The 16,111-nt window shown below is 48.8% G+C and overlaps 1 protein-coding gene across 1 annotated transcript in view; it reads left to right on the top strand.

Annotated features, from left to right (window-relative positions):
• The first annotated feature begins 8,139 nt into the window (after positions 1-8,139).
• Ccdc6 (coiled-coil domain containing 6) overlaps positions 8,140-16,111 on the top strand; it is a 92,944-nt gene continuing 84,972 nt past the window's right edge. Inside the window, exon 1 of the mRNA XM_059282032.1 lies at positions 8,140-8,427. Within this exon, the coding sequence (XP_059138015.1) occupies positions 8,146-8,427 (282 nt within the window). The 5' untranslated portion in view covers positions 8,140-8,145. The remainder of the gene's footprint in view (positions 8,428-16,111) is intronic.

Raw genomic sequence — 16,111 nt, 5'->3', positions numbered from 1 at the left:
AAGAGGGCATCAGATCTTATTATAGATGATTGTGAGCTACCATGTGGTTGCTGGGAATTGAACTCAGGACCTCTGGAAGAACAGCCAGTGTTCTTAACCACTGAGCCATCTCTCCAGCCCTCTTATTTAAAATTTTTAATCTATCTGGGCACACACCTAGTGGTATACACCTTTAATCCCTGCACTCGGGAGAGAGAGGCAGGTGGATATCCGTGAGTTCAAGGACAGCCAAGGCTACACAGAAAAACCTTGTCTTGAAAAACCAAAATAAAACATTAATATAATCTATTCAACAAAATAGTGATAATGGTGAATACTTGCTCCTACTTTATTATTTTCAAAATGTCTTCTGCTGTGACCTGCAAGGCTTTGAGACTGACCTGACTGGGGTGACAGGGATGAAGATATGACAGATCCATGGTTAGCAAAGCTGGGCTCAGGTGGGCCTTGTGCTCTGATGGAGACAGCAGCAGCAGCTAGGAAGCTCAGAGAACTTCTTCTATACAGCTAGAGGAGGAGGTTGGGTTAGCAAACCTTGGTAGGGGGTCCCTGTAGGGGAGCAGTCTCAGGCAGCAGTCACCAGGAGGCAGCTGTGGTTGATGGCTTCTGCACACAGTCAACATCTGGACTTGGACCAGGACAAGGCATTGCAATTCCCATCAGTCTGAGGCACTGGGGTTCTTGTCATGGCCACGTTCAAGTCAACAATACATGTTCGCTCAGGATATCCTCTGCTCGCCAGTCTTCAGACTCCTCAATTCAGCTTTTCCTCAATCATCTTGTTATTTAAAACTCCCCCAAACAGGTGGTTATTGTTGAGATTTAAATTGCCTTTATCTCTCACCATTGGCTGATATTTCTGTAGCCAATGGCTGTCTTTTTGGGCTGGTGTTGGATAATATTGTTTTTATTTATCTGTAACTGTTCTTTACAATTTCATGCTGGGTCGTGACTTCCTGAATATGAATATTGTTATTATTATTTTTTTAATTCTGAAAAGTTCTCAGCCATTCCCACTTTAAATGTCGCCCCTTTGCATTTCCTTTGTTCTCCAGTGGCCTACTAGATGAACAGTGGGCCTGTCCCTTAAACAGATCTCATCTGTTCTTATGTTTGTTTCTTTGTTTTTAATCTCTGGACCTCTCTGGGCAGCATTCTTAGTCCTTTTTCCTCTTTGCTAATTCATCTCCTGAGAATTTAAATTCAAATTTTAAATTAAAATACCCGGGACGAGGGTTGGAGAGATGGCTCAGTAGTTAAGTGTGATGGCTGCTCTTCCAGAGGACCTGGGTTCAATTCCCAGCACCCCTACGGCAGCTCACAACCATCTGTAACACTAGTTCCAAGGGATCTGATGCCCTCTTCTGGCCTTGACAGGCACTGCACATACAAGGCTCACAGACTTAACACAGAGACTAAACACCCATGTGCATTAAAAACGAGTTCGAGGCCAGCCTGGTCTACAGAGCAAGATCCAGGAAAGGCGCAAAGCTACACAGAGAAACCCTGTCTTGAAAAAACCAAAAACAAAACAAAAACAAAAACAAAAAACAAAAAAAAAACGAGCAAACAAATGAAACTGAAGGAGTGTTCAGGTGTCTGCAGCAGCTAGGCCAATATGTTCCCATCTGGAACAAGACAACCAACTCTAGCAGAAAAAAACTGCCTGGATACGTCCACTCCATGTTGGCAGTTAGAACAAAGCACAGGACGATGCCCAGCCACACAAGACAGAGTAACCCTCTTGACTAAAGTGACTGATTTGTGCTCCTTTGTCAACTATTTGGCAGATGATACCTTGGAGACACCCACTCCCTAGTCAAAACTTCTCAGGACATTCAATTACCCAGTGCAAAATCCCCAAGTATCTTGTCCCACATTTCCTCTAGTGTGTATGGTCGTAGCTACAAAGAACTAAATAAACCTAACTTTTGTTTTTTTTTTAAAACTTAAGGGGCAGCCGGGCGGTGGTGGTGCACACCTTTAATCTCAGCACTCGGGAGGCATAGCCAGGTGGATCTCCGAGAGTTCGAGGCCAGCCTGGGCTACAGAACGAGATCCAGGACAGGCACCAAAGCTACACAGAGAAACCCTGTCTCGAAAAACCAAAAACTTCAGGTGCATTCCTGGTCTTTGTGCAATGACTTAAGGTTGATTGACTGAGTGACAGAATCTTGCCGTGCAGTCCAGGAACTCGTGACAAACTGAACTTTAGCGGGTTTGTTTCCTATTCTATTTGGCTCATCTGTAATTCTGTCCATTTCTATGTTTAACGATCTTCCCTTCCATGCTTTCCATTGCATTGTTGATAGCTGTGATTATTTTAAACAATTTTATCCAACTCAATTCTTTCTGATATTCTTATTGACGGAAGCTGTACATAACATCCCACTCTTCTTTGCCCGAGGATGTTTGTTGACAGTGGATTATAAGTCTGTATTATGTAGGTTTCATTGTAATTGCATCCTCATTGTGAAACTGGGTCCTGTGTTTTCAAGGTACCCCAAGGATATTAGCAAGCCAGTGCCAACTTCTTTCTCTTTTTTTTTTTTTTTTTTTTTTTTTTTTTTTTTTTTTTGGAGACAGGATTACTCTATGTAGCTTTGAAGCCTGTCCTGGAATTTGCTCTGTAGACCATGCTGGCCTTAAACTCACAGAGATCCGCCTGTCTCTGCCTCCCAAGTACTGGGATTAAAGGCGTGTGCCACCACTGCCCAGAGCCAACTATTTTTTTAAATTAATTGATTTTTATTGTCATATTGTACACAGGGTGTGATTCATCCTTTTGAAGTACGCTTGACGAGACCAGAGACCTGTGGCATCATCCATCATCTGAAGGTCCCTAGGCCACCTTTCAGGAAGGCAAGCTGTTTTGGAGACTGTAGTGTGTGTGGACTCTCATCCTTCATGAATCTTCGTCCACAGAGAAATGTCTCCAAAGATATTAAAACACCAAACTCGGTGGGTCACAGGTCCCACACTGCTGCCGCCTCAGGTTCAGACCCCACGCTTACCACCCTCTTTCAGCCTTGTTTCCCTCCTGTTTGTATCATATATTTTGCTGAAATATAACATTTATGCAGAAACATACACCATCCTAGGTACACGTCTAAACACCACTTTGTGACTGAACACACGTAGCACCCAGATAAAGAAGAGTAACACTGCCAGGACTTTCCAGACACTTCTCTCTCTCTCATACAGAATCATTAGTCTCACCCCTGACAGCACAAGTTAACTAAATGGCTTTGTGTTTATGCTCTTCTGCTTACCAAAAAGGATTTAAAGAGAATTTTCTGGATACCAGTTCTAGCCAGTCCCCTGTAGGACAAGTTTCCAGGAGCAGAGGCTGTCTCTACACATAGTCATGGGTTTAATATATTTAACAGTTCATAAGTGCAACTAGACAGCAGATTCTGAGTCTGGCTTCTTTTGTTTATTATTTACTTATTTACTTAGTTGTTTTAGAGACAGGGTCTCACTATACAGCCCTGGATATCCTAGAACTCACTGTGTAGACCAGGTTGGCCTTGAACTCACAGACACCAGCCGACCTCTGCCTCTCAAGTGCCCAGCTTCCTTCCTTTCTTTTGAGCTCTGCCGTATGGTGAATAGGATTTAAAGAATATTTTTTTTTTCTGGCTAGCAATTTTAGATGGCCTACTTCAGGACAATTTTCACATGACTAGGCTGTCACATCTCCAGACATATTTTATATTTCAATAGTTGTTGCAGATCTGACTATTTGATTCTCCTTAATCTGTAACTGACATCTAAAACACACCAACACAAAAGAGGAGTGGAGAGAGAGGCGTATCACCAACTCATCTTCTAGTCACCACCTCCTGCCTGGATGGGATGCCGCAGGTCAACGTTAACAACACTAAAAGCAAAGCTCACGAAAAGGTGAGCTGAAGAGGCTGAGGGACTGGAGATATGGATAGGAGGAGAAGAGGATGTGCTTGCTCGGGGACGGACTCTCAGGGGAGGTGACAATTATACAAAATGTGGACAAAAGGGTCCTGGTGGTTCTGCAGTATGCCGTCAACATGTTGTCGATTTAAAAGCATCCCAACGGGGCTGCCTTATTCTACTCCCGTTCTAGACTTAATATACTAGTATGCCTTCCGGGTGATATTTGCAGAGGAAGAGATCTTTAGCAGTGTTTGTCTGACTCTGGTTAATGCCCAAAGAAGAGACAACCATGAAGAGAAGATTTTGCTAACTTTCATGCACTTCCGGCCTATGCATTCCATAAATACTATCGGCCTTAAACCCCTTTTAGGTTCTGGAGCCCCAGGTCACACTTTGAACAATTTAAACGACAGGAGACTGCCTGTCTGGCCACTTGGGCAGATGGGAGATTTACACAGCAAAGACACTGGCAGAATTATTTCTTAAGTACACCAGTGTTGTTCTTTTCCTAAGTAGTTGTTACAGGGGTCATCTGGCCCACTGGGCAGACTTATGCTTTTCCTGATAAGACCACAGGGGATTTAATGGCAGACCAGGCTTAATGGTGGCTGTGACCCTGTGCTGACCCCCTTGAGCTGACCCTTAGAGGAACATTCTTTGATATGGGGATGGGCGTAATGGCTGGTAAGTCAGGGCTGTCTCCTTTTGTTATAGGAATGGAGCCTAATTGGAGGTCAATCCTGGTGAACAAACATTCACCAGGATTCACTAGCCCCCTAAATTTCTCTTATCTCTAACAGGTCTGGTGGGTGCCTTTTAGAGGCAGAGCTCCTTTAGCTGAATTCCACTTGTGTGACTTAATGCCTCCTAAGCAAATCCAGTAGTAAGTCCTTGATAGCACCAATTCTAGAGTTTCTTCTTTATCTCACTAGCAAAGCAGCCGTTTCTGTGGTGGCCGTGGGGGTGGTGGGAGGTGATCCTGGCAATGTCTGAAGACATTTTTGGTTGGCCCGCTCTGGGCATCTAGCAGGCAGGGCAGAGGTATATGTATGGATAAACAAAACGAACATCTTAAAATACACACCAGAGCTCACTCCAGCAAAAACTATCTAGGCCCAAGAGTTGACATGGCCAATGTTCAGATCCCCCTGCAAGGCCCAGGGGCCAGACTTGGAGGTTCCAAACAGACTACCTTTCTGAAATGGATGGTCCCACAAGAGCATTTTCTACCTCTAGCCAGTCCACATTTGGGCCACTCTAAGTCTGTTTAAAACTCTAGCGGGTCCTGAATCCGCCAAATCATTGAGAGTTTGAGAGATGTCACATGGAGCTGATATTGACAGAACCAGTGATGCCTGGTGACATATATATGGTCATTACAACCAAGTGACAAAAATTTCCTATGATTTATGCCACTATTTTGATGTCAGCATTGAGAAGATTAAAGTTTTAAGGGTACCCAGCAAATCAAAATGGAAAAAAAAAATGGTATTTGAGAAACAAAGATTTCGATGCCCCCCCCCCCCACCTTCAACTGCAAGGTACCCTATTCCTTCGTCCACATATCTTGAGACTTATGCTCAGGGGGAAGCGGATTTCACTACTTCTGCTATGGAGGTGGTAATTTACACTTGCCCCTTCTTCCTCCAGGGAACTACCACTACCCTCTGATTCATTTCCACTGGAGAGCTGAGTTTTATAATGATCCGATCTATTTTGTAGCTGGTGTTTCCATTGTAATGCTATTACCGAACCAGTGTCGTGACAAATCGTCTGTTTATGAGGAGAATCACTTCAACAAGAAGTAGAAAATTAGACATGCTTCTGTTCTGCAGTAACAATAAAAACCTGGACGGGGGTGGGAAAAAAAAAAAAAAAACCTTCCAATTTATTCCCATCTGTAGCAGCAGAGAAGCTTTAGAAGATGGACTTTCTTCTAACATCTTCAAAAACCGGTTGGTAACTACAAATACGACGTAAAAAAAAAAATGCAGTTCCCCCAGATCCTAACGAAGACCAAGGCATGCTCAAGCTTATACTGACATGGGCCCTTTAAGAAAAGCCAGGCACTTCTAACTCCACCCCTCTGCCGACTGGAAGCCTGCAGGTCGCTTTCCTAAGGCTGTTAGTTTTAGTGATAAACACCAGAGAGCTCATTTGCCCCCCTACTCTGCCTGGAAGGAATGTTCCCGGGGCTGTAAGCCCTCTGGATGTGGCAGTCTGGAGGTGGGGAGGGCAAAGAACAATAGAAAACTTGTGAAGTATGGAAGCCACGCCCACCCCAGACTACTAGCCCTGCATTGAATAAAGCGGAAAGAATGCAGTTAAATCCCAGTCCCAGGCAGTGCTCCCCTTACCCCCGTCCATCTCACCCTGAGTCGGCTTTCCAGAAGCTTCCTGGAACCGAAGGAGCCGAGTGTCTCCTGTCCCAGACCCAACATGGCAAAGTCCAAGAGCCGAGTTAAACTTAGGCGACAGCAGAGGGATATTTAGGTGGGCTGTACATTTCTGTGGGGCAAAGCCAAAAGGCTTCTTCCCAAGCCCTCGATGTTTATAACTGTTAGTGTTAAATTCTGCTTCTCCAACGGTGTTTTCTGAAGCCGCCCCCCACCACCCCGCCAGCACTAAACTCAAGAATGTCCAGAAGTTTGTTGGGGACTCACTGCAAATTGGCATTTCTGAGTTGACCAGAAGCAGCCATCTTGGTAAAGATGAGGTCAAGGCTCCACCCTTGGCAGGTTGAGTTTATTCCGAGGTGAGGCCAGATCAAGTGTAGGTTTAATGGGCACGGGGGAGTGGGGCTGGGAACCAGGAAAGCGATTCCTTAAGTCATACTAAGTGCTTTAAGAAACTCCTGGAGCAGCTGACAGCTAGAAAACACCTCTTACCCCCACCCCCCACCCCCTTTTAGCATTTTGCTTCCATGAGTTTGTTCTTCCGTTGGCTAAACTTGGATAATAAAACCCGTCTGGTCAGTTTCACTTCCCAATTTTTTTTTTTTTTTTTTTTGCCCATAAGTGAAAGCTGTTCTGTATCAGCGGGGTGAAGTGTTTAGACCCTTTTCACCTGCTAGGCCCGTTTCCTGCAAGCCCTTCCAGGAGGGAAGGGGCCTAACAGTATATGAGTTTGAGTTTCTGATTGTCTGAGGCTGGCTCTCTACGGTAGTTAATTACGGTTTTATTTTTACCTCCTGGAGTTTTGTAGGAGTTGGTGAGCGGTAATAATGGTTATACAGTTCCCCTCACTTAATCGTGGCTATTTGTTTAGCATTGTGCCTGCAGTTACTTTGGAAAATTGGCACTTGAAGTGTGTTTCAACCCTTCTGAAAAATACTCCCCTTCCTTGACTAGACACATCTTGGTGGCTTAATCCTATTTCGTGACCTGTGCACAGAGTGTTTGCAAGATGCAATGGGGGGAGGACGGTGCGGGGGCTGCGCCTGGTTTAAACAACTGGACAAAAGGGGCAGCAAAATTCTTTCCCAAGCAAAGCTAACCTGTGGCTCATGTCGTGTGCTCCCCCCCCCCCTCCGCGTTGCCCCGTCTCACCCGGGGCCCACTGCAGGGGAACTTTCTGTTCCTAGCTCCCAGTGAGCCTCTGCCTGAAGCAGCCAGAGATCCACGCGCGCCAGCGCCGACGGGAAGGTGCCAGGCTACAGCTTGGCGGGGGTGGGAGGGTGGGGTGGACTGAAGAGCCCGGCTGCCCCTCCCACGTGTCCCGGCACCTGCAAGGGCTGGCGCGGCGTGGAGTCCGCCTTTCTCCGGAAGAGGCGGCGCGCGGCCGTGGGTTGGGGCCTGGGACGCAGGGGGCCCGGGGCGGGAGCACGTGCGCGGGAAGGCGGCGCGGGCCGGAGCGTGCGTGCGTGCGTGTGTGTGTGCGTGTGTGTGTGCAGCTGGTCGCCCAGTGCGGGGTTGGGGCTTGCGGGGCCGTCCCCCCAGCGGAGCGCGCCAGGTCCCGGCGCTGCAGTACTGCCCGAGTCCGGGCGGGGTCTCTGTTCCCTGGCGGAGCAGCTCGCGCGGCCGCGGGAAGCGCCCTCTCTTTCTCCGCCGCCGCCGCCGCGCGTCTGCGCCCTGCCGCCCGCGCCGCGCTCTGAGCTCCCCACTCCCCGCCGCGCGCCCGGCCCCGCGCCCCACTCGCCGCGCGCCCGCCCGCCCGCCCGCCTGCCCTGCCCGCCCGCCCGCCCGCTCCTCCGCGCCCCGCTCCCGGCCCCGCGCCTATACTCGCCCCGCCATGGCGGACAGTGCGAGCGAGAGCGATACAGACGCGGCGGGCGGCGGCCCGGCAGCCATGCAGTCGTCCTGCTCGGCGACCTCGGGCGGCAGCGGCGGGGGCGGCGGCGGGAAGTCGGGGGGCATTGTCATCTCGCCGTTCCGCCTGGAGGAGCTCACCAACCGCCTGGCCTCGCTGCAGCAGGAGAACAAGGTGCTGAAGATCGAGCTGGAGACCTACAAACTCAAGTGCAAGGCGCTGCAGGAGGAGAACCGTGACCTGCGCAAAGCCAGCGTGACCATCGTGAGTGGCACCCCGCGGACCCGGGGGGCGACCCTCAGCGCGCGCCCCCGCGAGGGGCTGCCGGCCTGCGGGCGCAGGGAGCCGGCCTCGGGGTCCACGCGCGCCCTCCCTCCCTTGGGGTGTTGGAGGTGCCTGGGGAGACCCCCCCCACGTCTCCTCTTCGCCCCGGGTGGAGGCCCCTCCGAGGCTGGGCTGGAGGCTGGCGGCGTGGCTTGGGGGGCGGGGTGGGACTTTCTCAGTCCTCCGGCGCCTGAAGGCTCCGAATCGGGGGACCCCCTCCCCCCCGAGCCCTCATGAGTGGACGAAGCTGGGGTCTGTTTGAGGGTTAGTGGGGGAGGCGGGGTGTGCCGCTGGATTGGGCACCCAGTTGGCAGGAGGACGGCGCTTTGCTGGATCGCCGGCCCAGGGGGAGGGAGAGAGTGGCCCGGAATCCGGGAAGTGGAGTTTTCTGGCCAGGATGGAGAGGGAAGGGCGGGCACTGGGGCTACCACAGTACCTCGTTCGGAATCCCTGTCCTTTTGGACTGAGAGGGTGGGCGGGTACAGAGTTAGGGGGGAGTGTAGCGTCTGGCACTGGCTGGGACAGGGTTGGGGCTGAAACCAGAATGGAGGGTGGCCGCTGGGACTGCCTGGCTGAGCGAGGATGTACGTGCGTCTCCTTCATTGGTGGTGGAGTGCTTAGGAGTACTTGCCTGTGTGAGTCTAGGTACTTGACGGGAACACAGGCCATCTGTTCTGTTTCTACCTGGCCCCTCGAGGCTCCCTGGAAAGAGGGTAAGATTAGTCTGAGATCAGCCTCCTGGTCTAGCCGAGTGGAAAGGCCCCCGTAGCGGTGATGAGACGAAACGTAACTAGGAAAAAGTACGCGTTGTGCTCTCACCTCCCATCCTTGCCAACTCCACATCATTAACATGCAGAATCCCCCACAGACAACCCTATTCAGATCAAAACAGTTTCCCAGCCAGCGGCACGGAAGAAAATGTCAAGAAATCAAGGAGGATAAATTGCCAGAGATGCTTGCCCACAGCTGATTAGACGAAACCTTCCAAGGGAGAAAAGAAATTTGGTGATGGGTCAAGGATCACATCCTGGAGACGAAAACGGGACAAATTTAAGCCGCCCTCTTGCCAAGAAAAAGTGAAGTGTGTGTGTTTCCCTGTGCCTGGCTTTTTTCTACATGGCCTTTCCTGGTTTGTGTGGATAGCAGATGTCTACCAGAGAGGCAGTGTGATTTGCAACCTAAATAAGCAGTTGATTTTATAGGAAGGCATCGTTCTTGCTGTCACCCAGCCCCGTTCAGTGGAACTGGACCCACGAGCATGCGTCTCCTGGCTACAAGTTGTTGGGTCGGCCTTTTGATGGGAAAGGAAAGCGATTTGTGGAGGTGGCCGGTTGCAAGCCTCCAGTCTTCCTTGCCTAAGAGAGAGGACATCGGTGGAGGTTGTTTATTTAAGATCTGATCTCAATGAAAACTATTTAAAATGAGTTGTGAAGGAGAACATTAGCCTCTTGCAGACCAATGCAGAGCCGTGGAAGGAAAACTTACAGGAAACCCTGCAGTGAGCAGCACGTTAGACTGCTGTTTTTCTAGAGGCTGGGGACACGGGGAAAGGGTTATCTGTTTGACCTGTTGACCCATAAGTAGGTCTGTCACTTGTACACAGACATGGTGGCCTTGCAGGGACAAACATGGTCGGGACAAACATGCTCGTTTCTGGTGTGCAAGACCAGAAGCCTCCTGAATACTTGGGAACAGGGGTTAAGGGAGCAGCTTTGTTTCTTAGCACTCAGTCTCAACGACTGCTAACAGGCAGGCCAGATTTGTGTCAGTGTTTTGTAGTCCTATCCAGTAAGGGTCTTAATTGTTCATGCTGACAGGTTGCGAGTGTGGGGCAGGTCTCAGGGTTTTGTTTGTTTGTTTGTTTGTTTTTAAATCCCTAATGTATTCAGGGAGATAAAAGTGCATGTGGTCCACCTGGGTCCCTCATTCTTGGCAGGTGTTAGGAGCTAATTGTCGAAGGCAGCAGAGAGATTGCTGAGGTTTTTGGGTGAAGACTGGGGGTGGGGTAGGGTCTGACCTTTCCATCTGCTTATGGATGCGGAGGAGAATGCCACCTGTAGGGTTTCTGCCAGCGTCAAGCTGTGTGCAGTTCCTGACAGACCCTGACTGGAAAGGCTATGACAAGGCCAGAGGAGTTAACGGAGGCCGCTGCTCTTTTCCACAGTTTTAGTTAATTTGACAGGAAGATCAGTAACATCATCCTCTTTCTTGCTTTCCTGGCTCTTATTAGTTCTTCTGATTATATCACTAACTTTCGTGTTGATGAACGCTACAGGTGATGAAGGCTATACTTGGACGCTTTCAGGAAGGCATATTGAAAAGAGAGAGAGAGAGAGAGACCCACGTAAAAAGTAGGTTTTATTTTTTAGAGTAGGTTTAGGTTTTGGGTAAAAATCAAGAAAGCAGTTTCTCCCACCTGCTTGCTACGTCCTCGGTAGGCACAGTCTCCTCCACCACCAGCCCCAAGAGCATCAGGGTGGTGGTGCATTTGTTAGAGTTGAGAGTCCCATGGTCACCCATATGTGTTACATCAGGGCTTATTGTTGGAGTGGCATATTCTATGGGCTTGGCCACATCCGTAGAGACATGGCCCACCGTAAGAACATCAGGAAGAAGAATTCCATCGTAGGAATTCTCTGTCCTCCTTTTTTCTTCCTTTAAGATGCGGAAACCGCTGAGCCTTTGCTATAGTTTTTGCCTTTTCCCAGGATGCTCTGTGTTGGGTGTGGAAACAGGTTGGGTTCTGTCACTTGGTAGAATGAACTGAAGGATCCTCTATGTTCTTTTTGTGTGTGTGTGTGTGTGTGTGTGTGTGTGTGTATGTATGTGTGTGTATGGAGGCCCAATACAAGAATCTCCCTTGATTCATCCCTTATATGTTAAGGCAAGGTCTTTCTCATTTGAACCCACAGCCTGAAGATTAGGTTAGTCTAACTAGCCAGCTCGCTCAGTGGCCCCTCTGTCTCTACCTCCCGAGGGCTAAGATTATAGGCTGGTACTAGGCCCATCCAGCATTCATGGCTTTTATACTTGGGTTAAGAGAATCGGAACCCAGTCCTCATGACTGTACAGCAGGTGCCCTCTTCCTAGCCCCTTTACAGTATTTATTTTTGTGGCTTGTTTCCTTTCAGTGCTTGGAGGTAGCCATTTATCTCTGTCTACTGGAGGACATCTTAGTTGCTTGCAGGTTCTGGCGGTTGTGAGCCAGTCTGTCTTAAACATTCACACCCATTTGTCTAGACAAAAGGTTTCAGCCTATTTGGGTGAATACTCAGGATTAGGGTCGCTGGGTTATGTGGTCATTGCATGTTTACTGTTGTAAGAAATTACCCAACTGTGTTCCAAAGTGCCTGGAAGTGTTTTCATCCCTACCAGTGTTAGGTGAAGTTTGGGATGCTCTTCTCCTCCTCACTGAATGCCATCCTGAGTTCTGTCTTTCTCACAGGCTCGGAGCTGGACCTCTCTTTCCACAGTCAGGTTCAAGGCAGATAGAAACTCTAGCCATTGAGATCTCCTGTCTCTTCCGGTGTAGGCAGCTCATTCCACCATGATGGCCATTTCAAGGAAGGTAGATCCTTTGGTCTGTTTCCTCAGCATCTGTGTAGCAAGAGGTGGCCATTGCCTGTGGGGAGAATGACCTGTTACGGGTCTCTTCTCTCGGACTGTACATCATGTGGAGGAGGAGTCAGAAGGAGTCTCCAGTGTAATTTATCTGGAGCTTAGAGGGGGGCTGGAGTGTTCTGCGTGATTATCCAATTTTACCCGTTAAATCAGAAGTGGAGCCAGGCTACTGATTATAGATGACGATTTCTTTTTTTAGGAGTGGGAAAATAAACACAAACCCAATGCTTAGTCACCCCCTTGCACGGTGTTTATGTGCTAGTCCAGATCAGGCTGGCAAATCCTGGGAGAATGTGGTCTCTGATTGTCTTGACTCAGAGCCTGAGGGTGGTCGGCTCTCTGCAGGTGTGGAAGTGCAGTCACGGGCAGTCCCTGTCGGATTGCGAAATTCTCGGCCAGCTGCTGGTGTAACAGGTGTGAGCAGTGGTCAGCTGCCTGCTCCAGGTGTGTGTCTTTTCTAGATAGGCTCAGACGTCCAGTATGTTTAGTTTGGAAATAAAGGCCCGCAATAAATCACTAGGATTTAAGTGTCTTTTCCGACTATGAAACAAATCCCTTCTTTATAGAAGTTTAGGTCAGTACAGAAATAAAAAGTTTTTTTTTTTTTTTAACAGATTTTACTTTATGTGTTTGCCTGTGTGTATGTATATGCACCACATGCGTGCAGTGCCCTCAGCAGCCAGAAGAGGGTGTTGGATCCCTTGGAACTGGAATTGAGAGATGGATGGGAGCTGCCTTGTGGGTGCTGGGAACTGAATTAAGGTCCTCTGGAAGAGCAGCCAGTGCTCTTAACCTTGGAGCCATCTCTCAAGTCCAAACAAGAACATTTGGAAGTGATAGCGTAAAACAATGGCTGAATGCCATGTTTAGAAACCCCGACGGTCTGTCCGGCAACCATGGTGTCCTTACCCAGTGAAGGACACCCTATATATAGTTCATAGCGGGCATTTGGGATTATTTACTGTGGAGCCTCACTCAGGTGGCAAGTTTCCTTTTTTAAGGCTTAATTTTGGCAAGCCAATCAGTTTTGCCCCTGGAAAAGGGTGGAATGTCTTTTCCCCCCTCTTCCTAGAAAAACAAAACATATTTTAGGTTCTTAAGGAGACACCCACTTAAGGCACAGCTTTTAGGGAGATGGGAGCTCAGTGTTGGGTCTCTCTGTTCACGGCTCTTAAAGAGACTGCCCTCGCATATCCTGCATTGGAAGTTCGTTTTACATCTCTGTGTGAGTACCTTCTGGGTATCTCAGACAGAGCATCCCAAACCTGAAGGAGGTCACTGTATTCTGTTGTAGTCCTCTTGTTATCTGTGTGCTAGAAATGGGGACTAGGTAGAGAATCCACAGTGTCAGGTTCATGGGGACTGCCGCTCAGGACTAGAGAAACCAGAAACCCGTCTTAAGCAAGCAGCAAAGCGGCTTAAACTTGTCATTTGTGCTGTCTCTGTCCAGGTCGGCTTTCTGCTGGTTTCTTAGGCTGCGTGACTGACTCTTCTTGCTTCTCAACCACGCTGTTCTCCTCATCTGCTGGCCCGGGTGCCTTTTCTGAGTGCACACAGGCCTGAACCGAGTTCCCCAGCTCCCCTCTGATTATCCCCCGGCCCCTTTTTGCCCTTCTCTACTCCACCCTCGCTTCTTCCGTGGGAATTCTAGTAGCCTGTGCTGTCTCCACACCCAGTGTACCCCGGCAGTGATGCTTTGTGAGCCATAATTGGGTAGTCTCATCTTCTTCAGGAGAGGTGGGTCTTCCTATAGGGTCAGACTTTTCCTTCTTGGTCTATGTTTCTCAGCATCTGGCATCCGGGAGACACACAAGGGTTGGTGATTTTTTTTTTTTTGGGGGGGGGCCGGTTTCTCTGTTTATATTGGTTTTCTGGGGTGAGGGTTTTGTCACCTGCACTTTATGTTCATAGGCCACTCTTACAATCCCAGCAAATCCCATCTTCCTGGTTTGCTTAATAGAATAGGTGGGTGAGTGGATACACTGTATATTGTGGGGACTCACTGAGCCAGTGTGCCCTAAGCCCTGGCCCCTACCTTGTAGGCTACCTTGTAGCACATACCTGGATGTTGCTGCTACATTTCATTCGCAAGGGGACAAAGTGTCGTCCGATTGAATTGCTGAGGAAGGCCTGGGACAGAAGCAGGCCTCTTGGAAGTACATGTTCACATTTGCTGCTTTGGTGGTATTGATGGTGACAATATTCCAGATGGTTCCTATGGCTGCTTTTAGATAAAAATCACCTCCACTGCCTCTGGGAAACACCCATCGTCATCATAGGGCAGGGAGATTGTGCAGATACAGGAGACCTGGGTCTTGGATTGAGGATGGGTGTGAGAACAGGACCAGGAGGCTGGAGTCCAGAGCTGTCCATTGTCAGTGATACTCTGAGTGGAGGTGGGGAGTCCATGCGCTCTGTGGGTGCGTTCTTCACGCTTTGCTCCCTGAAGTCATGCCTTGCGGATGTAGCTTACACCTAGCCATGCTAATGCTTGTGTTTAAAATGCAGCTAGGCTGAGTGAGGAGGAGTAAGCCCTGTTTCTTGTCCTTCGGCATAATTTTTTCCTCCGTGGGGAGGCATTGCATTTTCTCTTCAATCACAGCGCCAGTTGCTTTTAGGTATATTGAATTATTGTCAAAGCTAGCAGAGTAAATGCTCACAGGTTTTAGTGTGTTCCTGACAGGAAGGGATGCTCTAGAAAACACTTGGAATGGTCAGAATCTTGGAATGGAAGCTTGCAGACTTGTCTCGTCTTCCACAGATTATGTGTGTGTGTGTGTGTGTGTGTGTGTGTGTGTGTGCGCGCGCGAACATGTGTAAACATTTATATTTTTACAGTTGTCCGATGCAATGTGAAGCTTATCCCTCACACCCATGTCAGTGAGTTGCAAATGCCACTTTCACTCTCTGAGGGATAAGACTAATGAAGAATCAGGGCACAGGTACCACAATGTGACTGACGTTATTTAGAATCAGTGCTCCTTTCGGGTCTCTAGATCCAGGATGGAGTGCATTTTATATAAAATTGGTTTAATTAGTGTCTGTTCACTGTACAGGTTGGTGGTTTTCCTAAGGACATTTCCATTCCCGTATGTCATATGCTTAGACCATGCTCACCCTTCTGTGTGAAGTGTGTTTCAGTGATCCAAAGTCAGAATGCTTCTTTGTTTGAGGGCAGGAAATTAATCCACGATCCCTCTACCCTGTACCTTTATTTCCCCAAAGGCACAAGAGGACAAGTAGTAAGTATAGCTTTAAAGCGACAGGCGCCCCTCCCCTTTGACTGTACCTGACCTCCTGTGTGCCAGGAACTGAAAAACATCCAGAGGGAATTCAGGGGCTCCTCCCGTGCTCACCCAGGACCACAGCTGACTTGACTTTATCCCTCTTGGCCCTGGCTGGGCGCTGCAGGCCTTTGAGTGCAGAGGGACGGACGTGTGGCTTTACCTCCAGCCTAGAGGGCCTGATCCTCAGTACCCCCATGCAAGGAAGAAAAGTCAGTACATACTCCTTCAGGGTTTCTGAACCAGGGCATGTCTCCATTCAGCTTTCTAAGATGAAGTTTCTCTATCTTGATAAGTATCTGTAAGGAAAGCGTAGTGTCCGAGCTCCTCCTGGCTTCGTTTGCTCGTGGTTGATGATCTTGTAAAGGGGAGAGATGTCGAGAGCCGGTGCTCGGTTTTCCCGTGCTGAGGTGGCTCTGTGCCTTCTGTTTATTTTTCATTTTCATTTTTATGTGGTGATGATGGAAAAGAAATGTCACTGATGTTTAAGTTTTGTGATTTGTGTCTGGCCGCATAAGCAGGCAGTCCTCAGTGGTTCTCTCCTGCCCTTCCTTTCACGGAATGCCGTTGGAGGGACCGGACCGTCGAAAGTTTTTAACCCCAAACTGTGGGAAAACAAAAGACAACTCAAGATAAAGTTAATTAGCGAGAGGATTTTCTGGGCAGGTTTGAATCCCAGCCAGTTAAAAGCCCAGTGCTGATGGATGGGGCTAATCTTC

This window comes from Peromyscus eremicus, chromosome 16_21 (genome assembly GCF_949786415.1).
Source record: "Peromyscus eremicus chromosome 16_21, PerEre_H2_v1, whole genome shotgun sequence".
NCBI classification, from domain to species: domain Eukaryota; kingdom Metazoa; phylum Chordata; class Mammalia; order Rodentia; family Cricetidae; genus Peromyscus; species Peromyscus eremicus.
The sequence above is the reverse complement of the archived record's forward strand: the minus strand, read 5'-3'. Positions and strand labels throughout refer to the sequence as shown.